Below are 26,045 nucleotides of genomic sequence, written 5' to 3' on the forward strand. Positions count from 1 at the left end.
ATTTTTTAAATCTTTCCATTGCCAGAAATCAAGACAGACGTTATTTCGAAATTTATCGTAGACCTACATATTTCGGTGTCATTATTCCTGCCCCATTATGTCATCCTGCACAACATAAAAAGGCCTTCTAGACTCTTTCAGCTGCCACTACATGCTATTGAAGTAATGGAACTTAGCTCCCTTGAATTTACTCCAGAAGTTCGTTGCTGCATCTAGATAGTCGTAAACATCATTTTTCAAGCAGTCCAAGCTTTGCTAGCACCCTCTACTGACACCTGTGTTTTAATTTATGTACACTAGAAGTCGTAACTTTACCCTCAACTTGGACACTCTGTCTGTTGCAAATATTTTCCACTTTTATTAAACCTAATAATTACTTTTAGCCTCTTAGTGCTAAAGCATGGAATTTGAAATTTACGATGTGTTGAAATATAACTCTTCTTAACCCTTTCATGGTAAAATTTTATTTTTCATGTGTTTGGAAAAGAGAAGGTCGAAAGCTGACTTCCTTTGTGATAAATTATACACTTTCACTGGCAAAAAAGTTTAAGCTGATCGATTTTGAAAATCGATGAAGTTGGACACATGTGTCCAACGAACCTCACAAGGCCCGTTTTTCCATCTGAACCGACTGTAAGATTATCAGAGTCTATTTTTGAACTTTAGAACGATTTTATCACAATAGAAATTACGGAAAAAGTATAACGAGTAAGTAGAAAAACACATTTAGTCTCCTGACATGAAAATATATGAAATATCGTACATAGATTTTAAACATAATATTTGAAGAGGTCTTTGACATACCACACAAACCAATGTTTTCTACATTCTATGAAGTTTTCTGGAGCATATACATCCCACAACACACAAATTATGTAGAAACTAGCATAATTATTGAGGTGTGTAGTAATATTTCAAAACCATGTCTGTAATGTACAAGAAAACACAATTAGTTGCTTCAGATATTCTCGAAATAGAGAAGATGGTGATTTGATCTTATTTGCATGAAACAGACGGACTGTAACCACAAGCCGTCCCATTTGATCACCCGCAGCCTTCTTTATATACGTCCCATGGTCCGTAGTATTTTTCCCCAAGTTCCAGAAGCATCTCTTTACTTGCTAGCATTAGACAGATACGAGAAATATGTTCCAACACTAAAAACTGCGTATTACTTTAGTGGAATATATGTATCTCATCGATCACAAAAAGCTGAAGCATGTCAATACCTCTAATGTACCAAACTGTACAGCTTTTATAATCTTGACACGTACATTTTTTCTGACGATGTCATCGAACACATTAGTTTTTTAATTCACCTGACATTACTTTTTTTATCAATTGGTGTTGCTCCTTTACATCGTAATGTAAGTTATGTGTTCTTTGTGTACTTCCTTTTTATCTCGTGATATGTAAAATACTTATGCATCCATCTTATAAAGCGTTTACAACGGCAGTTTCAGAGCCACTTGAAAATGAACCCAGTTGTGGACCTAGTGATGTTCTGATTAGCAGCTGGCGTGGCTTTTCATCACTTTAATTTAATTAATAGACTGGCCGGTGCACACACGCTGCATTATCCAGTTCACGATTAGAGACACTAAGAAATCAGGAAACACTTTACTCAGGTGGCTGTACATGCCAGTTTGGTGTAGTAAAACGAGTATTGCACCAGACATTTCCAATCAATAAACACGAACTTCACTAATGATGCAAAGCATTATTTGAATTTACGATAAAGATAGAAGGTGAAGAAATGAATTACAACTTTTTTCCACAGCCAGGACTTCAACGCAGGCCTCCTTCTTACGAGGCAGATGCGTTAGCCAACCTACCCTACTCCGAAGCCCTCCCCTAACAACGAGCCCTCCCTCACTGGTCTAGGATAGTCTGCTATGGTTGTATAATGGCTGACACATCTGCCTCGTGAACAAGAGACTTGGGCACAAGTTTTAATTCATTTCTTCAGCTTCTGTCACTATCGTAGTTAAAGTTGAGATTCATATGTCTCAAGGAAAATTTAATTATTTTGTTTGAATTATTCATGTTACGACACAGCAAATACCTGACAGATGTGTCTGGTTAGTTGCAGGTCAGCGGGATTTCAGCAACCCAATCTTCCAGATGGAGATAGACGAAGGGCCCAGCCTGCAGCCATTGGGGGTCAGCGGCAGCCTCATGGCCGTCTCCTAGACCTAGTCCAGTCTAGGCTGATCTAGCCTAGATCTACTCTACTTTTAGTCCAGCCGCCAGCAGCGACTGCTCAGCACCACCGTGACTCGACGACGCTTATCGAGTCCCACTGACACGACTGAATCTAACAGCACACTCAAAACAACTGTCTAGAGTGGGGCAGAGGGTACTTGCAACCAAGTTACAAGGATACGCTTATAGAAAATAGGGAGGCTTGACTCTCAGCATGTACTGGTATACTTTGCACTTTACAACAGCCTGTCATCGTCTGTCTAGAAACAAAAATGCCCTGTGGAGGTAGTAACATGGTTCTCCTAGCCACACAAAGCAACGATCTGTTTCACAAAGAAGCATATATGTAGAGCAAAGATACATTTCACAAACGAGGCTTATACCGTAAACAATGCTGCTTCATTACAATGCGTGCCTCAAGGTGTTTAGAGAATCGAACATCAAAGTTCTCGGAGCCTGTTGAATAGAATACGAGACCGCCAGCTATCAATTAGCGACCTTTGCGCAGCGGGTTAAGGTGGCAGGCTGCAGATCTGTGCACACTAGGTTTGACTCTTGCCATTTACGTTTTTGTATATAATCTTGTAGCGTTACAACGAATCATCGGAAAGAAACAATAGTAGTTGTGGTATGTCTGTGGAGATGTAATCGACGTATAATAAGGTGTGATGATGAAACGAATATTTATTTAACTAAACATTTGTAATCCCTAAATTCATTTTGAATTGCCCTGTACGCTGATACACACAAACGTTCACTGTACCAAGTTACAAGATATCACAATTTACAAAAATCAATGAAAACAGAACTTTCCTCTTACTTTCCGCTTTTAAGTACTCACTGCATTACGCTGACTTTGTAGATGTCCTTTTCCCAACATCAGGAGCTTAACTCAAACCAAGGTGATTATACGGGTAGCTCACAGAGAGTTTTCTTGTGACTCGAGTTTTGAGACATTTAAGTGCATTTATAAGCAGATACTACCGTCAGTACTAGACTCTGAGAATGATAGATTCTCGTTGACTGCAGATACTTAATTTTCTCCATTTTTAGCGGTGCAGTGAGCTACTGCGAAAGTAAACCTCTTTTACTAATTAATCAACCACGTTTTTTAGTTGCAAATGAATTTCCATAAGAAGAAGAGCTTTACAAAGATCAGATTATGTGAGCCTATACATTCACTCGTAAATTTGTCATTGATTGCTCATATGATAAATGTTGAAACACACAACTGTCATCAAGTATGTATTGTATATAGGGAATATCATGATTCTGTAAACAGATACATAATAGTCTAATGCGCACAAAAGATAGAGTGACACGCGTTTTTCTGAAAGCGTAATCTATTCCATGTGTAAATGTACAAAACAGACTACATCAACGTGCTTTTCTCAATGGGTCACTGTTTCGCCTGTCTGTTACATTATGTGGTGGGATTATACAGGGTTATTACAAATTATTGAAGCGATTTCACAGCTCTACAATAACTTTATTATTTGAGATATTTTCACAATGCTTTGCACACACATACAAAAACTCAAATAGTTTTTTTAGGCATTCACAAATGTTCGATATGTGCCCCTTTAGTGATTCGGCAGACATCAAGCCGATAATCAAGTTCCTCCCACACTCGGCGCAGCATGTCCCCATCAATGAGTTCGAAAGCATCGTTGATGCGAGCTCGCAGTTCTGGCACGTTTCTTGGTAGAGGAGGTTTAAACACTGAATCTTTCACATAACCCCACAGAAAGAAATCGCATGGGGTTAGGTCGGGAGAGCGTGGAGGCCATGACATGAATTGCTGATCACGATCTCCACCACGAACGATCCATCGGTTTTCCAATCTCCTGTTTAAGAAATGCCGAACATCATGATGGAAGTGCGGTGGAGCACCATTCTGTTGAAAGATGAAGTCGGCGCTGTCGGTCTCCAGTTGTGGCACGAGCCAATTTTCCGCGCGCTACGCGTGAAACTTGCCCGCACGCGTTCAACCGTTTCTTCGCTCACTGCAGGCCGACTCGTTGATTTCCCATTACAGAGGCATCCAGAAGCTTTAAACTGCGCATACCATCGCCGAATGGAGTTAGCAGTTGGTGGATCTTTGTTGAAATTCGTCCTGAAGTGTCGTTGCACTGTTATGACTGTCTGATATGAGTGCATTTCAAGGACGACATACGCTTTCTCGGCTCCTGTCGCCATTTTGTCTCACTGCGCTCTCGAGCGCTCTGACGGCAGAAACCTGAAGTGCGGCTTCAACCGAACAAAACTTTATGAGTTTTTCTACGTATCTGTAGTGTGTCGTGACCATATGTCAATGAATCGAGCTACAGTGAATTTATGAAATCGCTTCAAGCATTTGTAATAGCCCTGTATAAAGAGACTGATAGACTGATGGTGTTTTGGAATGCGGCAGCCAGGTGGTAGTTGTGCGGTGCTGTTCGGTGGTGGGGGAAGGCTAGTGGCATCAGAAGCATAAAACGCCTTCAGCTTTCAGTGGCATGGCGAAAAGTGGCACCACTAGTGTGACGCAATCTGAATTTGGGTGTGTGCACACGCTACTTCAAATCGGCACGTGGAAACATTTACTGAATGCACAGCAAACGTACTAATTCACTTAGGTAGTTGCTGGGATAATCTGACGTGTCAACAACAAATAGGCAAAATACGAATTGATACTGTGAATTTGTTCTAGTTAATACCAGTGCGTACATTTCAATGAAATGAGACCAAAGATTATTGTAATGCCAAAGAATAAACTTGTTTATTTTTTATATATTGATTTTTTATTTGAGTTCCTGTGCTGCTGTATCATTCAGCCAAAGTAAAATATTCTGCTGTCTAAGTAACAGACAAATTAAACCCGCAAAAGATAGCAGTAAACAATGTGAGTTACTGGAAAAGAAACAATATAGTCTCCGTTGTCTAGGGAGCAATTTGAGGTATCCACACATGAAATTTGGGTATGTTTTAAAATCTTTGAGACCAGCATTAGTGTGAGGCTGGATTATGTCCGTCTGGTAACTGTGTCCAACAACTCAACTTCCTGCAGCATCGCACTGTATTAATCGCTCATAAACGTTTGTAACGTTATTAATATGACTTTATTTCCAGTAACGTTCAGTACGTAAAGGAGATTCTTAGTAGAAGAAAGTACTTACATTTAATTCACTGTAAACTACCGTAAATATCCAAAATGTTGTACACTATTTGTGATCCAGAATTAACAAAATAACATGTATGTTACTGTAAATGAAAGCAGAGGATCGTATCGTATCACTTCTTATCTGGAAGGTGCCGTGAAGTAACAAGCTCACATGAAAACCAGTCGTTTTATTTTATTTGATAATGGGAAAAAGGCCTGCTGATACTTTCATTTTATTATTCATTAATAGCACAGCGCATATATGTTGCAGTATTTCAGGCTGTTCTCCACAGATTTGCTTGCTAATTTTTATTCACAGTTTTAAGAACTAAGTTAACAGGTCTTTGCTTATGGCCTTTGTATGTGCGACTGACATTAAAAGTCGTGTGTTTTTGAACTGCACCATCACCCGTACTTACGCTTTTTTCACAAAAGTCGTGCCCAGTACTGTGTGAGTATGTCTTAATTCTCATTGCATGGTATCGTCCATTAAACAGGTACACGGTCTGCACGTCTTCATTTCGTTTCGAGTAGCGTTGTGACCAGGGTAAGGGTCTTCAAGTCTTAAGAATTGTTGCAATGAAGCGGTCGTGTTGTGATGCTTTGATGTATTTTGAGCCGGCAGTCTACTATTAGTAAGAATATGCCATAAATGTGTTAGTAGTGCAGATAACTGCCTTCTACTATATTTGTGCTGAAATGCTGCCAGGAAATGTTCTGTCGCCCGTGCTATAAAAAGATGCTGAAATCTGGTTTCGCAGGATAGAGCGAATCAGGTTATGGTTGTGACGGGGGCCATAATCAGTCACTGTCAGTTGCACAAAACACACAAACTTTTATTTCCCTAAGAACCACTTAATTACACATTACCGTAAAAGGATCAAAATAAAACAATATGGCTGAAGGCTTAGTTAAGAAAACTTGAGATATCGCATGGGCTGAAGGCCCAGAACCACACCAAAAACAAGAACGGCTGAAGGCCTGAACACATGTTATAAAAAATTGCTTTAAAGAATACACTTGACTGAAGGCCTTACTTAAAAAATATTTCACATAAAAACCGGCTGAAGTCCACAGACAAGACATTGAATAACTTAGGGCTTACGGCCTAGATAACAAGAATTTCAGATAGCAGTTTTTAAAATTTAGTTTTTAAACAAATTAATCTTCTAATTTTAATTTAAGTCGGCTGAAGGCCTTATTTTAAAATTAAAACAAACTAAATTAATAGACAGCTGAAGACCTCACACAGTACATCAGACTAAAATGAAAATCACAATCTAAAACCGACAGAACAGTGGCGCTCAGAAGTGTTCCAAGGGTCGGCCTGAGGAGGTGGCTCTAACGTAGGGTGAGGTGAGGCAGGCAGCCGAGAGTGAGGTTAAATAATCGGATGCGAACCCGGCCCAGGGATGGCTGAAGGACTGACCGACAACCTAATCAATTCCCTTCCGCCCGACCAATGGTATGACAATGGAAACTATCAGCGAGGACGAAGATACCAGCAGCGCTACGTCTTCAAAATTGGCGTCTAAAAACAGCCGAGGCACAATAACCACTCTAAGAAAAAAAAATATGAACCAACAACTAACAGGATGTCGAACTTACGGCATGCTGGACAGCATCAACATGGCGAGGAAAAACAGACTGCCAGAAAACTACGGTAACGACAAGGGCAGGTAACTGGGGCCACAAGGCAGAAAATACCGCCGGTGCACTTCACTGATAAGCAACAACCAATTTAACAGTTAAAGACCATACAGGAAGACGGCTGCAAAATTTTGCTTACTCCAACACACCATACACTGCTGCTAACCAGAACAGCCCGGGAAGTAACAACTGGCAATGAACAAAGAGATGTCACAGCAGATGAGGTTTCACAACAGGTTAACTGATCACTCAACTTGAGTGTCCAGGTTCGGTGGGCAACGACTCTGTAGCTCTCACAGCTAGCGCCTCACAACCCGACCGCGTGTGCACGCTGCCAGCGGTCCCGGTTGCTGTTCTGTCCCAACCGACCGACTGCCTGCAGCACGCAGACCGCATTAAAATAGCTGCTCACTCAAATCACACGAGCTAGACACGGTTCCGTGAAACACTTTCACAAACAACTCGAACAATATTAAAACCAGTGACTGTGGGACAACAAACACGAATCACAAGTCGACACCCACGGAGAACCCAGTTGGCGACCAAATACGCGTCATCCGATGAGACGACCGACTGAATGAGCAACCAAGGTCGTCGCCACTCGGGTCACGTGTGTCGGCAACGCTCGGGCGAGTCGTGGCTGTCCGGGCCTCAGTGCTGCTCCGTCCCGACGACCCGGTCGCTCCAAAGATAGCATGACGGTGCTCTTATCGATAATAGCTGCTGCTGCCACTCAGGGGCAGGCAAGCCAGCAATTTTGTGACATAAGAAACGGGGCGGCAATACCGCAAAGACAAGATGTCGAGCAACAAACGGGCTCTGATGCATGTGTGTTGCTTTTAGGCCGTAAATTAGGGGACGGGCACCAGAAACGGACGCCATATGATTGTATCCTGTATTAAGTGTTCATCGCCGGCCAGGGTGGCCGTGCGGTTCTAGGCGCTACAGTCCGGAACCGCGCGACAGCTACGGTCGCAGGTTCGAATCCTGCATGGATGTGTGTGATGTCCTTAGGTTAGTTAGGTTTAAGTAGTTCTAAGTTCTAGGGGACTGATGACCTTAGAAGTTAAGTCCCATAGTGCTCAGAGCCATTTTTTAAGTGTTCATCCAATCTGAATGAGTGGAAAATGGAACACGGTGCCACTTGCTGTTCGGGCTCCAGTAGATTTGGATTATGCCCGCCCCCCCCCCATAAACAAAGGGACTTCTGCGAATAAAAAACCAAAGTCTGTATAGTCCAACATATGCTCCGCAAATTAATGTAAATTATACGACTATGTGCAGAACAGTAACGCCTCAGAATTTTTTTATGTGGAAACTCTGTTGGGTTTTTAAATAAAACACACGTTATTAACTTTCTACATCTCTATTCTTCATGTCTACAAATTTATTTCTCAACATAGTGGCCCTGGCGCTGAACACATTTCTCCCAACCAGAGATTAGTTTGTTGGTAAGAAATTCAGAGGCATTATTTTTCAGCAGGTCCTCGTATAGAATTGGACTTATTAAGAATTTTGTGAAAGCGTTAAATGTGACTCAGCATTTACTTTCTTACTTCAGAAGTACCCTGGGCTTAATTTCGAAAATTTGAAAGCAACTCTGTTCACCTGTCCACAAACCAGAGAGGTTCTTAAAGACAGTTTGAAATACCGGTAAAGAAGAAGACAGAAACGTCACGGCAATCTTTTAAGAATGTTTAAATTGATTTTCTGGGATGTTTCAAAGAGCTTGTGGATGACCTCACATACGAACAACCGCAATGTAACATGTTACTAAAAGTGCACTTTTTCTAAACACTCATCGATTTATTCGCGTCTAAATTCGTTGATGTGATTTGACACTAACTTATTTTACGTAAAATGGCTATAGAACTATGAAGTATTTGGGAGTCATGAATAGACTGTTTCACTGAAGTAAAAGAACGGAATGGACAGCTGCTACGTCAAGCGATTATTGTTGATTGGTGGAAAGCTATGCTCCGGGAACACAGCACCACGGCAAGGCCAAAATGAGAAACTCTTAAGGCAGGCTGTTGATTTTTTTTTTTCATCGACTCTTCAAAAACATGCTGACTGGGCCGTATACGAGTCACCCCTGGGTGTGGTGGCTATCCCTCGTGATGTAAATCACGGTAGTGAACTGGCGTGAATGTGCCAGTCGGTTGCGTGGGAAGCGCAGCGATATGGGTCGATGTGGAGACGTGACTGAACGTGAGAAAGGAGCTGCCGTGTCTGGACGTACCCAGGATTCCAACTTGAATGAAATTGTCCGGTTTGTCGTGGACTCTCCAACGTGTCTACCAAGAATGGTGACCACCCACAGTTACGCAACACAGCCCATGAACGAAAGTCGTAAAAGGATAATCGACACAACCCAGGGGCGAGAAGTCAATGACAATTCCTGCTGCCACTGAATCAGGTCCATCTCGGCCAGGTACCAAGTTAACATTGCAAAGAGGTCTGTATGCAATCGACACCTCCAGGAGGATATACAGGGTGCTCCATTGATCGTGACCGGGCCAAATATCTCTCGAAATAAGCATCAAACGAAAGCAACGAAAACAACGAAACTCATCTTGCTCGAAGGGGGAAACCAGATTGCGCTATGGTTAGCCCGCTAGATGGCGCTGCCATAGGTCAAACGGATATCAACTGCGTTTTTTTAAATAGCAACCCCCATTTTTTATTACATATTCGTGTAGTACGTAAAGAAATATCAATGTTTTAGTTGGATCACTTTTTTCGCTTTGTGATAGATGACGCTGTAATAGTCACAAACATATGGCTCACAATTTTAGACGAACAGTTGGTAAAAGGTAGGTTTTTAAAATTAAAATACAGAACGTAGGTACGTTTGAACATTTAATTTCGGCCGTTCCAGTGTGATACATGTACCTTTGTGAACTTATCATTTCTGAGATCGCATGCTGTTACAGTGTGGTTACCTGTAAATACCACATTAATGCAATAAATGTTCAAAATGATGTCCGTCAACCGCCAATTCATTTGGCAATACGTGTAACGACATTCCTCTCAACAGCGAGTAGTTCGCCTTCCGTAATGTTCGCACATGCATTGACAATGCGCTGACGCATGTTCTCAGGCATTGTCGGTGGATCATGATAGAAAATATCATTTAACTTTCCCCACAGAAAGAAATCCTGGGACGTCAGATCCGGTGAACTTGCGGGCCATGGTATGGTGCTTCGACGACCAATCCATCTGTCGTGAAATATGCTATTCAACACCGCTTCAACCGCACGGGAGCTATGTGCCGGACATCCATCATGTTGGAAGTACATCGCTGTTCTGTCATGCAGTGAAACATCTACATTGGTAGAACATTACGTAGGAAATCGGCATACATTGCACCATTTAGATTGCCATCGATAAAATGGGGGCCAACTGTCCTTCCTCCCATAATGCCGCACAATACATTAACCCGCCAAGGTCGCTGATGTTTCACTTGTCGCACCCATCGTGGATTTTCCGTTGCCCAATAGTGCATATTATGCCGGTTTACGTTACCGCTGTTGATGAATGACGCTTCGTCGCTGAATAGAACGCGTGCAAATAATCTGTCATCGTCCCGTAATTTCTCTTGTACCCGGTGGCAGAGCTGTACACGACGTATAAAGTCGTCGCCATGCAATACCTGGTGCATAGAAATATGGTACGGGTGCAATCGATGTTGATATAGCCTTCTCAACACCGATGTTTTTGAGATTCCCGATTCTCGCGCAATTTCTCTGCTACTGATGTGCGGATTAGCCGCGACAGCAGCTAAAATACCTACTTGGGCATCATCATTTGTTGCAGGTCGTGGTTGACGTTTCACATGTGGCTGAACACTTCCTGTTTCCTTAAATAATGTAACTATCCGGCGAACGGTCCGCACGCTTGGATGATGTCGTCCAGGATACCGAGCAGCATACATAGCACACGCCCGTTGGGCATCTTGATCACAATAGCCATACATCAACACGATATCGACCTTTTCCGCAATTGGTAAAAGGCCCATTTTAACACGGGTAATGTATTACGAAGCAAATACCATCCGCACTGGCTGAATGTTGCGTAATACCACGTACTTCTACGTTTGTGACTATTACAGCACCATCTATCACAAAGCAAAAAAAGGGGTCCAACTAAAACATTCATATATCTTTACGTACTACACGAATATGTAATAAAAAATGGGGGTTCCTATTTTTTAAAAAATCGCAGTTGATATCCGTTTGACCTATGACAGCGCCATCTAGCGGGCCAACCATAGTGCCATCTGGTTTCCTCCTTCAAGCTAGACGAGTTTCGTTCTTTGTAGTTTTTGCGTTTGATGCTTATTTCGTGACATATTAGGCCCGGTCACTATCAATGGACCACCCTGTATATTAATCAGATAAATATTGTGTCCCAACTTTTCTGGGTTAATCCGTGCAGCTGTGTTGGCCACGGTGAGAGGGTGGCGCAGTGTTTATCGTATTTTACGGACTATAAGACGCTACGGACTATAACACACACTTTAAGCTTTAAGCAGCTTTTTAAAAAATAACGTTTTTACCATTTTTATTATTAGGTCGCAAGGCCAGACTAAAAAATTCTTAGTTTATAAAACCGAACAGACCTTTAAAATTCCTGATAATCGTCATCTGAACACACACTTGCTCGATTGTAGGTCGTTGTAAAGCTCCCTTCGGCATGAATTCATGTTGTGTTTAATCCATCATGCATCTGTTCCATTCCTCACTGATACGCACTTTAAATAGTTTATTTATCGAGGCATCGAGAGGTTGCAATTGTGAAGTAGGTCCTACTGGAATATCAACAAGCGCTGCATTTCCCTGTTTCAGTTTCTCTTTTACAGAATTTTTCAAATGACTGATCCAGCACAAGAAGAGAACTCTTCTTTAGTGAAGCACATTTACTTCCTTCCCACAGTCTGTTAATCCATAATTTCCCACCAGCCTCTTCCATCGACCGCTTGTCATGTACCTGGCAGTATTTCAGAAGGTTTTGGCATGGTTTTGAGCTTGAAAATAGTCATTGGATCAAGTTCAGTACCGTCAGCACAAGGATGACAGTGTAGTGAACTTTTTCATGTCCACCTTTTTTATAGTTATAGTTTTAGTACCTTTCATAGCAACAATTATGTTACTCCGCACATTAAGTGTCAGAGGAGTTACGTCTGTACTATTTATTCGGCTTTTCTTTCGATGTTTAGTAATAAAGCGATGGAAAGACAATATTTTCTCTTCATACTCTTGTGGCATTTACTGAGATATTTTAGTTTTGTTTCACACGTGAAGTCTACGACGCTTCATAAACCAACGCCACCCTTAAAGTCTGCCAAGTACCGCTGTAGCGGTAGCTAATGAGCGCGTATTTGAGTCATTACTGTATAATTCCAGAGCCCTTTTGACGGTGTCCCAGATTCCATTTCATTACGTCATCATCCAGTTTTGGCCATTCTGCATTCAGTCCTCTATTTGCACATTTAGTCTTCGTTTTTTTCTGTCCTTTATCAGTGTGCCAATCGCGAATGGTTTTTTTCTGTTGTGTAGGGCCGAAATGCCGCTCAGCTTCTCTGTTCAAATGGCTCAAATGGCTCTGTGCACTGTGGGACTTAACATCTGAGGTCATCAGTCCCCTAGAACTCAAAACTAACCTAAGGACATCACCCACATCCATGCCCGAGGCAGGATTAGAACCTGCGACAGAAGCAGTCGCGTGGTTCCGAACTGAAGCGCCTAGAACCGCTCGGCCACCGCGGCCGGCTAGCTTCTCTGTTTCCATGTTCTTCTGCATATGCTATAACTTTTAATTTATAAAAATGGTTCAAAACGCTCTGAGCACTATGCAACTTCTGAGGTCATGAGTCGCCTAGAACTTAGAAGTAGATAAACTTGACTAACCCAAGGACATCACACACATCCATGCCCGAGGCAGGATTCGAACCTGCGACGTAGAGGTCGCTCGGTTCCAGACTGTAGCGCCTAGAACCGCACGGCCACTCCGACCGGCTTGAATTTATACACTCCTGGAAATTGAAATAAGAACACCGTGAATTCATTGTCCCAGGAAGGGGAAACTTTATTGACACATTCCTGGGGTCAGATACATCACATGATCACACTGACAGAACCACAGGCACATAGACACAGGCAACAGAGCATGCACAATGTCGGCACTAGTACAGTGTATATCCACCTTTCGCAGCAATGCAGGCTGCTATTCTCCCATGGAGACGATCGTAGAGATGCTGGATGTAGTCCTGTGGAACGGCTTGCCATGCCATTTCCACCTGGCGCCTCAGTTGGACCAGCGTTCGTGCTGGACGTGCAGACCGCGTGAGACGACGCTTCATCCAGTCCCAAACATGCTCAATGGGGAACAGATCCGGAGATCTTGCTGGCCAGGGTAGTTGACTTACACCTTCTAGAGCACGTTGGGTGGCACGGGATACATGCGGACGTGCATTGTCCTGTTGGAACAGCAAGTTCCCTTGCCGGTCTAGGAATGGTAGAACGATGGGTTCGATGACGGTTTGGATGTACCGTGCACTATTCAGTGTCCCCTCGACGATCACCAGTGGTGTACGGCCAGTGTAGGAGATCGCTCCCCACACCATGATGCCGGGTGTTGGCCCTGTGTGCCTCGGTCGTATGCAGTCCTGATTGTGGCGCTCACCTGCACGGCGCCAAACACGCATACGACCATCATTGGCACCGAGGCAGAAGCGACTCTCATCGCTGAAGACGACACGTCTCCATTCGTCCCTCCATTCACGCCTGTCGCGACACCACTGGAGGCGGGCTGCACGATGTTGGGGCGTGAGCGGAAGACGGCCTAACGGTGCGCGGGACTGTAGCCCAGCTTCATGGAGACGGTTGCGAATGGTCCTCGCCGATACCCCAGGAGCAACAGTGTCCCTAATTTGCTGGGAAGTGGCGGTGCGGTCCCCTACGGCACTGCGTAGGATCCTACGGTCTTGGCGTGCATCCGTGCGTCGCTGCGGTACGGTCCCAGGTCGACGGGCACGTGCACCTTCCGCCGACCACTGGCGACAACATCGATGTACTGTGGAGACCTCACGCCCCACGTGTTGAGCAATTCGGCGGTACGTCCACCCGGCCTCCCGCATGCCCACATACGCCCTCGCTCAAAGTCCGTCAACTGCACATACGGTTCACGTCCACGCTGTCGCGGCATGCTACCAGTGTTGAAGACTGCGATGGAGCTCCGTATGCCACGGCAAACTGGCTGCCACTGACGGCGGCGGTGCACAAATGCTGCGCAGCTAGCGCCATTCGACGGCCAACACCGCGGTTCCTGGTGTGTCCGCTGTGCCGTGCGTGTGATCATTGCTTGTACAGCCCTCTCGCAGTGTCCGGAGCAAGTATGGTGGGTCTGACACACCGGTGTCAATGTGTTCTTTTTTCCATTTCCAGGAGTGTAGCACGCATCATATGAATATCTTTTACTTTTTCCCATTACGAAACTAGCTGCCAACAAAAAACATTGTACTGTCACCGATCACACAGAACACTTTCACTTCAAGTTTCGCTGGCAGGGTGGACTGCAATGACGCATCACGGGCTACACAGCGCTCTGGGCAGGGTGGGAGGGGGACTGTTGGTAAGCCTCCGAATCCCAGTAACTCATGTTCGTCGCATCGGTGCACTGCGGTTGCCACTTGAATTCACTGTTGGCAGACAGAGACAGATTTCCCACGGCATCGAATATACAGCCATTTTTAAGACTGACTGGAATTTTAAATCAAACACTGGACATTTTACAGGGTGTTTCAAAAATGACAGGTATATTTGAAACGGCAATAAAAACTAAACGAGCAGCGATAGAAATACAGCGTTTGTTGCAATATGCTTGGGACAACAGTACATTTTCAGGCGGACAAACTTTCGAAATTACAGTAGTTACAATTTTCAACAACAGATGGCGCTGCAAGTGATGTGAAAGATATAGAAGACAACGCAGTCTGTGGGTGCGCCATTCTGTACGTCGTCTTTCTGCTGTAAGCGTGTGCTGTTCACAACGTGCAAGTGTGCTGTGGACAACATGGTTTATTCCTTAGAACAGAGGATTTTTCTGGTGTTGGAATTCCACCGCCTAGAACACAGTGTTGTTGCAACAAGACGAAGTTTTCAACGGAGGTTTAATGTAACCAAAGGACCGAAAAGCGATACAATAAAGGATCTGTTTGAAAAATTTCAACGGACTGGGAACGTGATGGATGAACGTGCTGGAAAGGTAGGGCGACCGCGTACGGCAACCACAGAGGGCAACGCGCAGCTAGTGCAGCAGGTGATCCGACGGCGGCCTCGGGTTTCCGTTCGCCGTGTTGCAGCTGCGGTCCAAATGACGCCGACGTCCATGTATCGTCTCGTGCGCCAGAGTTTACACCTCTATCCGTACAAAATTCAAACGCGGCAACCCCTCAGCGCCGCTAGCATTGCTGCACGAGAGACATTCGCTAACGATATAGTGCACAGGATTGATGACGGCGATATGCATGTGGGCAGCATTTGGTTTACTGACGGAGCTTATTTTTACCTGGACGGCTTCGTCAATAAACAGAACTGGCGCATATGGGGAACCGAAAAGCCCCATGTTGCAGTCCCATCGTCCCTGCATCCTCAAAAAGTACTGGTCTGGGCCGCCATTTCTTCCAAAGGAATCATTGGCCCATTTTTCAGATCCGAAACGATTACTGCATCACGCTATCTGGACATTCTTCGTGAATTTGTGGCGGTACAAACTGCCTTAGACGACACTGCGAACACCTCGTGGTTTATGCAAGATGGTGCCCGGCCACATCGCACGGCCGACGTCTTTAATTTCCTGAATGAATATTTCGATGATCGTGTGATCGCTTTGGGCTATCCGAAACATACAGGAGGCGGCGTGGATTGGCCTCCGTATTCGCCAGACATGAACCCCTGTGACTTCTTTCTGTGGGGACACTTGAAAGACCAGGTGTACCGCCAGAATCCGGAAACAATTGAACAGCTGAAGCAGTACATCTCATCTGCATGTGAAGCCATTCCGCCAGACACGTTGTCAAAGGTTTCGGGTAATTTCATTCAGAGACTACGCCATATTATTGCTACGCATGGTGGATATGTGGAAAATATCGTACTATAGAGTTTCCCAGACCGCAGCGCCATCTGTTGTTGAAAATTGTAACTACTGTAATTTCGAAAGTTTGTCTGCCTGAAAATGTACTGTTGTCCCAAGCATATTGCAACAAACGGTGTATTTCTATCGCTGCTCGTTTAGTTTTTATTGCCGTTTCAAATATACCGGTCATTTTTTAAACACCCTGTATATTAATCTCGAATATAAGACGCACCTGAATTTTAGAGACAATTTTTCGAAGTAAAAAATGCGTCTTATAATCCGTAAAATACGATAGCGCATCTGCCTATTGAGCAGGAGACCAGGCTAGGATCCCGGCGTCGGTACAAATTTTAATTCATTGCCAGTATCGAGTAGGGTATCTCGCAAGAGGCAATTGCTCACTGCAGCGTACAAAGGCGCTCGTGTCCAATCGTGAAAATAAGCGTAGAAACTGGACAGGAGGCGTCAAATGTTGTCCGACGAGTATCAATATTCCCTCTTCACAAATGAGCCGAGGCGTCTAGTGCAGCGATCGGCCAATGATATGTTAAAACGCAGTATGTGGAGGATGTTCATATCGCTCAGTTTTATTTGGCCCCCGATCGGAGGTTGGTGGGAGCGGAAGCGTAATGTGGCGCACTAAACCCGTGCCACTCGAAGCAGCTTCCCGTCGTCTCGGAATGGATACATACAGGTCGTGCATGCTTTCCAGGGGAGTCTTATGTGTGCCATTCTTCCTGCGTAACAGTGTTTCAGGTGATGATTATGGACGTGGACAGTGACCCCACTCCCTTCTCTCCAAAGTACACCACAGAGGCTTAAGAATATAGCATTCATGGACGATGTGAGCTAACAAGTGCTTAGTCGACTGATAAGTCACGACAGTTGATACGAGTAATGACAACGAAAAACAAGCAAACACTGAATTACACTGAAGAGCCAAGGAAACTGGTATAGCCACGGGTGTTCAAACACAGAGATATGTAAACAGGCAGATTACGAGTGTACAGTGAATATCAGGAATCTGGCAAAACATCAAATCTTCGACAATGCTGTGGCCGGAAAAAGATCCTGCAAGGACGAGGGCGACGAGTACTGAAGATAAAAGTGCATCCCTTCCGTAAATTGCTGCAGATTACAATGGTGGGCCATCAACAAGTGGCAGCGTCTGGACCATTCAACGAAACATCATCATGGGCTTTCGGAGCCGAAGGCCCACTCGTGTACCCTTGATGGCTACACGGTACAAAGCTTTACGCCTCGACTGGAACCGTCAACACCGACAGTGGACTGTTGATGACTGGAAACATGCTGCCTGGTCGGACGAGTCTAGTCTCGAATTGTATCGAGCAGATGGATGTGTACGGGTGTGGAGACAATCCATGAAGCCATGGACACTGCATGTCAGCAGAGGACTGTTCAAGCTTGTGGAGCCTGTGGCGGCGTGGCCAAGCGGTTCTAGGCGCTTCAGTCTGGAACCGCGCGACCGCTGCGGTCGCAGGTTAGAATCATGCCTCGGGCATGGATGTGTATGATGTCCTTAGGTTAGTTAGGTTTAAGTAGTTCTAAGTTTTAGGGGACTGATGACCTCAGATGTTAAGTTCCATAGCGCTCAGAGCCATTTGAACCATTTTGTAATAGAGTCAGGCGTGTGCAGTTGGAGTGATATGGGACCCCTGATACGTCTAGATACGACTCTGACAGGTGACACGTACATCATGGCTGATCACCTACATCCACTCGAGTCCGTTTTCCATTCCAACGGACTTGGTCAATTCCAGCAGGATAATGCGACATCCCATAAGTCCAGAATTGCTACATAGTCGCCCCAGCAACATTCTTCTGAGTTTAAACACTTCCGCTGGCCACCAAACTGCCCAGACACGAACATTACAGACCATATCAGGATGACTTGCAACGCGCAGTTCAGAAGAGATGTCCAACCCCTCGCACTCTTACAGGTTTATGGACAGCCCTGCAGGATTAAAGGTGTCATTTCCGTCCAGCACTACCTCAGACATTAGTCGAGTCCACGCCACATTGTGCTGCAGCACTTCTGGATGCTCGCTGGGGCCCTACACAATATTAGACAGGTGTACCAGTTTCTTTGGCTCTTCAGGGTATATTCACAAGGGGTACTCATTGCTACAGCGCACAATACTGTTATGTAACTAAGGTTAGTAACGAGCGTAAACATTCTAGAGCGGCACGAAGCTTTGACCGATCACATAGGGGCCAAGATGACACGTGCTTCCTGTAGTTGAGGACGGAGGTGATTCAGCGAAGTTTCGCTGGTGTTCTTCGTACCATGACTTGGTTCTAATACTTCATGTTACCGTGAATTTGAATCAGGATAGCTATTTCAGCATTCTTGTTGACCAAGTTGCTCTCTTTCTTCGACATCTTCATAATGAGTGTGATATGGGCATACGCACCTTGCTAGATTTTCCTGCCTTATTTTTAAATTAAGTGCAAGGTGGCAACTGCGAATGTTTATCGCTCCGTGATTTACACAGAGAGGGATAGTAAATTACCACAGTAACCAAATGCGGGCAGACGCAAATTCTCAACGCATTATACGAGGTCTTGCTGAAAAGTAATGCTTCCGATTTTTTTTATTCTGTTGAGAGTTATATGCCATGCATATCACTCATTCTAGTTTCCCGCTTCGCAGACGCAACCCTCTGCCGGCAGAGGGCTCCGAATTGAAGTGCATAACATGGCGATGTGTAACAGAACTATGTCGGTGCATGAGAAACAGCATGCCGTAATAGAGTTCTAACAAGGTCGTCACTCCTGAACTGCGATACAGACAATTATGTGCACGGTAAGTGCCTCGAATGCTCACTCCTGACATGAAGCATAGGAGACTGTTATTTTTGCATTTTGAGCGTAAGGGTGATACGTTGCTCTTCGACAATGTGACAGGTGATGAAAACTGGGTTCACCATTTGGACCCGCAAGACAAGAGAGCGTCAACGGAGTTTCACCCCAAAGGATGTCCAACGCCAAAGAAGTTCAAGACCATGACAACAACATGCAGTCACACTCACAGAGTTCTAGGATGTTCAAAGTATGGTGCATCTGAAATTCGTGCATAAAGGCAAGTCTGCAAAGTACTGGGAGATCCTCAAAAAACTGAAAAGTTTGCCTACACATGGAGCTCCCCTTCTTTCAACATTTCAGTATTGGGACAAGGGAAGTTCGGGTGCAAAGTACCATTATCCACGATGGCAGCGATGACGTCATCCAAGATGGCGGCTTTTGATGGGAAAGTGCCATACTCCCCTCCCCTCCCCCAAAAAATGGTGGAAAGTTCAAATTCCAACAGGATAATGCATCACACCTAAGAAAATGGGTGGAAAGAAAGGGCAATTGGGCTACCTCCACTAACCTAAGTCATCCGACTGCCACTTCTTCCTAGGAACTGGTGCCAAGTTCGAATTTTGGCAGGAATATAAGTCACTTGGGGTTTCTCTACTAAGCTATGAAAATGGAGTGAAAGAAAGGACACTTGGACTAACCTAAGTCACCTGGCCGCCATCTCCTCCTAAGGATTCGTGGGAAGAAGACTCAGCCTGCACTGGGCTGCTGGAGAGAGTAAGGAAGGAGTGTACTTTATTTATTTTGGAACAATTTATTTAGGGATGGAGTATATTTATCACAGTAATACAGAACACACGCTCTGACATGCCACACAGCACACAGACCTGCAAACTACTCCTAAATAACTCACGTATAATGCTCTACACATGCACTTGTTAATTGTAAACTGTCAAAATAACGCATTGCACAGCCCACAGACATGCAAACCACTCGTAAATAATACTATACATTTACGTCCATAGAGCCAAACAACTCGTAAATTATCAAATTAATAATCCATCTAAAAGACTCTACAAACATGCTTGCTAATCATCAACTATCAAAATCATGCACCAATCTTTATTTATACAATTAGAGACACCACCATCCAGTGTGTTCGCCAGAAGGTCCGCACTCCAACTGGCCTAGTACACAGTGCCACGACCAGAGAGTGCTGTCATCCATTCTGTGACGTAATGCAAGATGGCAGCCATGACATCAGCTGATGATGCAAGTACCGTTATCCACGACAGCGGCAAACAGGGTGATCACCATAAGGTCTGGACCTAGTATACAGTACCACCACCAAAGGGTGCTGTCGTCTGTTTTGTGACGTAATCCAAGATGGTGGGAGGAAATGGAGGGAAAATGACTCTGCCTGTGCTGGACATAAGATTTTATTTTGCAGGCAGTGTCTCTACCACGAGATCTAGACTCCAGCTGACCTAGTACAAAATACTGCCACCAGAGGATGCTGTCATCACTCCTGTGATGTAATCCATGATGGTGGTCTGGAGAGGGAAAATGTCACGAAAATGACTCAGCCTGCGCTGGGCTGCTGGAGAGAGTAAGGAAGGAGTGTACTTTATTTATTTTGGAACAATTTATTTAGGTATGGAGTATATTTATCACACTGATACAAAAGACATGCTTGGGGTCACGCCACACAGACCTGAAAACTACTCCTAAATAACGCTCTGCAGACATGCAAACAACTCCTACCACCACCCCCTGTGAGGGCACCATTGCTCGCACGATGATTCAAAGCTGCAGTGGGGCTCCAGCACGGAGACGGAGATATCGCAGTGCTTCCCAGAATAGCGCAGCATGCAGCCCTCCAAGCATTCCTAAAGGTATACCCCGTCCCTCACAGAATTTACACCTCAGACTGCTGCCGCTACTGCTGCCTGTGTGGCACGATCTACATCTACATCTACATCCATACTCCGCAAGCCACCTGACGGTGTGTGGCGGAGGGTACCTTGAGTACCTCTATCGGTTCTCACTTCTATTCCAATCTAGTATTGTTCGTGGAAAGAGGATTGTCAGTATGCTTCTGTGTGGGCTCCAATCTCTCTGATTTTATGCTCATGGTCTCTTTGCGAGATATACATAGGAGGGAGCAATATACTGCTTGACTCCTCGGTGAAGGTATGTTCTCGAAACTTTGACAAAAGCCTGTACTGAGCTACTGCAGAGTCTTCCACTGGAGTTTATCTATCACCTCCGTAACGCTTTCGCGATTACTAAATGATCCTGTAACGAAGCGCGCTGCTCTCCGTTGGATCTTCTCTATCTCTTCTATCAACCCTATCTGGTACAGATCCCACACTGCTGAGCAGTATTCAAGCAGTGGGCGAACAAGCGTACTGTAACCTACTCACTTTGTTTTTGGATTGCATTTCCTTAGGATTAATCCAATGAACACCCCATGAACCATGGACCTTGCCGCTGGTGGGGAGGCTTGCGTGCCTCAGCGATACAGATGGCCGTACCGTAGGTGCAACCACAACGGAGGGGTATCTGTTGAGAGGCCAGACAAACATGTGGTTCCTGAAGAGGGGCAGCAGCCTTTTCAGTAGTTGCAGGGGCAACAGTCTGGATGATTGACTGATCTGGCCTTGTAACATTAACCAAAACGGCCTTGCTGTGCAGGTACTGCGAACGGCTGAAAGCAAGGGGAAACTACAGCCGTAATTTTTCCCGAGGACATGCAGCTCTACTGTATGATTAAATGATGATGGCGTCCTCTTGGGTAAAATATTCCGGAGGTAAAATAGTACCCCATTCGGATCTCCGGGCGGGGACTACTCAGGAGGACGTCGTTATCAGGAGAAAGAAAACTGGCGTCCTACGGATCGGAGCGTGGAATGTCAGATCCCTTAATCGGGCAGGTAGGTTAGAAAATTTAAAAAGGGAAATGGATAGGTTAAAATTAGATATAGTGGGAATTAGTGAAGTTCGGTGGCAGGAGGAACAAGACTTTTGGTCAGGTGATTACAGGGTTATAAATACAAAATCAAATAGGGGTAATGCAGGAGTAGGTTTAATAATGAATAAAAAAATAGGAGTGCGGGTTAGCTACTACAAACAGCATAGTGAACGCATTATTGTGGCCAAGATAGACACAAAGCCCATGCCTACTACAGTAGTACAAGTTTATATGCCAACTACCTCTGCAGATGATGAAGAAATAGATGAAATGTATGACGAGATAAAAGAAATTATTCAGGTAGTGAAAGGAGACGAAAATTTAATAGTCATTGGTGACTGGAATTCGTCAGTAGGAAAAGGGAGAGAAGGAAACATAGTAGGTGAATATGGATTGGGGGGAAGGAATGAAAGAGGAAGCCGCCTTGTAGAATTTTGCACAGAGCATAACTTAATCATATCCAACACTTGGTTCAAGAATCATAAAAGAAGGTTGTATACCTGGAAGAATCCTGGAGATACTAGTAGGTATCAGATAGATTATATAATGGTAACACAGAGATTTAGGAACCAGGTTTTAAATTGTAAGACATTTCCTGGGGCAGATGTGGATTCTGACCACAATCTATTGGTTATGAACTGCAGATTGAAACTGAAGAAACTGCAAAAAGGTGGGAATTTAAGGAGATGGGACCTGGATAAACTGAAAGAACCAGAGGTTGTAGAGAGTTTCAGGGAGAGCATAAGGGAACAGTTGACAGGAATGGGGGAAAGAAATACAGTAGAAGAAGAATAGGTAGCTCTGAGGGATGAAGTAGTGAAGGCAGCAGAGGATCAAGTAGGTAAAAAGACGAGGGCTAATAGAAATCCTTGGGTAACAGAAGAAATATTGAATTTAATTGATGAAAGGAGAAAATATAAAAATGCAGTAAATGAAGCAGGCAAAAAGGAATACAGACGTCTCAAAAATGATATCGACAGGAAGTGCAAAATGGCTAAGCAGGGATGGCTAGAGGACAAATGTAAGGATGTAGAGGCTTGTCTCACTAGGGGTAAGATAGATACTGCCTATAGGAAAATTAAAGAGACCTTTGGAGAGAAGAGAACCACTTGTATGAATATCAAGAGCTCAGATGGAAACCCAGTTCTAAGCAAAGAAGGGAAGGCAGAAAGGTGGAAGGAGTATATAGAGGGTTTGTACAAGGGCGATGTACTTGAGGACAATATTATGGAAATGGAAGAGGATGTAGATGAAGACGAAATGGGAGATAAGATACTGCGTGAAGAGTTTGACAGAGCACTGAAAGACCTAAGTCGAAACAAGGCCCCGGGAGTAGACAACATTCCATTTGAACTACTGATGGCCTCGGGAGAGCCAGTCATGACAAAACTCTACCATCTGGTGAGCACGATGTATGAGACAGGCGAAATACCCTCAGACTTCAAGAAGAATATAATAATTCCAATCCCAAAGAAAGCAGGTGTTGACAGATGTGAAAATTACCGAACTATCAGTTTAATAAGTCACAGCTGCAAAATACTAACGCGAATTCTTTACAGACGAATGGAAAAACTGGTAGAAGCCGACCTCGGGGAAGATCAGTTTGGATTCCGTAGAAATGTTGGAACACGTGAGGCAATACTGACCTTACGACTTATCTTAGAAGAAAGATTAAGAAAAGGCAAACCTACGTTTCTAGCATTTGTAGACTTAGAGAAATCTTTTGACAATGTTAACTGGAATACTCTCTTTCAAATTCTGAAGGTGGCAGGGGTAAAATACAGGGAGCGAAAGGCTATTTACAATTTGTACAGAAACCAGATGGCAGTTATAAGAGTCGAGGGGCATGAAAGGGAAGCAGTGGTTGGGAAAGGAGTAAGACAGGGTTGTAGCCTCTCCCCGATGTTATTCAATCTGTATATTGAGCAAGCAATAAAGGAAACAAAAGAAAAATTCGGAGTAGGTATTAAAATTCATGGAGAAGAAGTAAAAACTTTGAGGTTCGCCGATGACATTGTAATTCTGTCAGAGACAGCAAAGGACTTGGAAGAGCAGTTGAACGGAATGGACAGTGTCTTGAAAGCAGGATATAAGATGAACATCAACAAAAGGAAAACGAGGATAATGGAATGTAGTCGAATTAAGTCGGGTGATGCTGAGGGAATTAGATTAGGAAATGAGACACTTAAAGTAGTAAAGGAGTTTTGCTATTTAGGGAGTAAAATAACCGATGATGGTCGAAGTAGAGAGGATATAAAATGTAGACTGGCAATGGCAAGGAAAGCGTTTCTCAAGAAGAGGAATTTGTTAACATCGAGTATAGATTTAAGTGTCAGGAAGTCGTTTCTGAAAGTATTTGTATGGAGTGTAGCCATGTATGGAAGTGAAACATGGACGATAACTAGTTTGGACAAGAAGAGAATAGAAGCTTTCGAAATGTGGTGCTACAGAAGAATGCTGAAGATAAGGTGGGTAGATCACGTAACTAATGAGGAGGTATTGAATAGGATTGGGGAGAAGAGAAGTTTGTGGCACAACTTGACTAGAAGAAGGGATCGGTTGGTAGGACATGTTTTGAGGCATCAAGGGATCACAAATTTAGCATTGGAGGGCAGTGTGGAGGGTAAAAATCGTAGAGGGAGACCAAGAGATGAATACACTAAGCAGATTCAGAAGGATGTAGGTTGCAGTAGATACTGGGAGATGAAGAAGCTTGCACAGGATAGAGTAGCATGGAGAGCTGCATCAAACCAGTCTCAGGACTGAAGACCACAACAACAACAACAATCCAATGAATCTCAGTCTGGCATCTTTATATGATCATTCCATTTTAAATAACTCCTAAAGCGTACTCCCAGATAATTTATGGAATTAACTGCTTCCAATTCCTGACCTGCTATATTGTAGCTAAATGATAAGGGATCTTTCTTTTTATGTATTCGCAGCACATTACACTTGTCTACATTGAGATTCAATTGCCATTCCCTGCACCATGCGTCAATTCGCTGCAGATCCTCGTGCATTTCAGTACAATTTTCCATTGTTTCAACCTCTCGATATACCACAGCATCATCCGCAAAAAGCCTCAGTGAACTTCCGATGTCATCCACAAGGTCATTTATGTATATTGTGAATAGCAACGGTCCTACGACACTCCCCTGCGGCACACCTGAAATCACTCTTACTTCGGAAGACTTCTCGATCATATTAAATATAGAGGCACTGCAGAGGCCATTTTAAAGTTTGATCACCTATACTCTAGGCGAACGATCGTATCCCACAGACTATACTAAGTCGCAGAGGGCGCTTCCTCTGGTCCTGTTAAGTTATTTGAAACGTTTTCTAACGCACTTTTGCACAATTGCAAACACTTCGTTCTTCTTCCACGACTTCGAGGCCTATGCCAGGTTATAAACTGACATTAAGAAGTTCTGATCCACGGCCTTTCGCAGGAAACTAAACGTTGCACAGTGTTGTTACGGCAGATACCACTACACGCAACACATCGGCTGATTTTAAGTAAAAGACACTTACAACATAATGAAACCGCAAGAGTTTTCTCACGTTGTGTAGAATCTCCAAACTACAGTCCGAACGTGATTAACGAGCTCTACATTTAGACTAGTCTCTCACAATGACGGAATAGCTGATAACTCTACGTTCCGTTTCGACTGATTCCTCATATTGCAGCCATGTACGCGATCACTGTTTCGGTGCTATTCACCCCAGAAGGTATAGCCCAGCCGCCAAAACTCTCTCTCCAACTCAAACAAGCAAAATCAGTCAATCATTATGTGGTGACCAATAGTGCACCAATGCACGGTCGGCCGATGGGGCCGTGCGGTTCTAGGCGCTTCAGTCTGGAGCCGCGTGACCGCTACGGTCGCAGGTTCGAATCTTGCCTCGGGCATGGAGGTGTGTGTTGTCCTGAGGTTAGTTAGGTTTCAGTAGTTCTAAGTTCTAGGGGACTGATGACCACAGATGTTAAGTCTCATAGTGCTCAGAGCCATTTGAACCATTTTGAACCAATGCACGGATGGGATGGAAAAGACAACATCGATGTACTCTAATAATAAACATCACAGTTGATAGTGTGAACAATTTTAGCAATTT

The 26,045-nt window shown here is 44.2% G+C and overlaps 1 protein-coding gene across 1 annotated transcript in view; it reads left to right on the forward strand.

Annotated features, from left to right (window-relative positions):
* Window positions 1-3,203, forward strand: part of LOC126106105 (fibrillin-2) — a 142,822-nt gene extending 139,619 nt beyond the window's left edge. Inside the window, exon 5 of the mRNA XM_049912352.1 lies at window positions 2,087-3,203. Within this exon, the coding sequence (XP_049768309.1) occupies window positions 2,087-2,193 (107 nt within the window). The 3' untranslated portion in view covers window positions 2,194-3,203. The remainder of the gene's footprint in view (window positions 1-2,086) is intronic.
* The last annotated feature ends 22,842 nt before the right edge of the window (window positions 3,204-26,045 follow it).

Source organism: Schistocerca cancellata, chromosome 10 (genome assembly GCF_023864275.1).
Source record: "Schistocerca cancellata isolate TAMUIC-IGC-003103 chromosome 10, iqSchCanc2.1, whole genome shotgun sequence".
NCBI classification, from domain to species: Eukaryota; Metazoa; Arthropoda; class Insecta; order Orthoptera; family Acrididae; genus Schistocerca; species Schistocerca cancellata.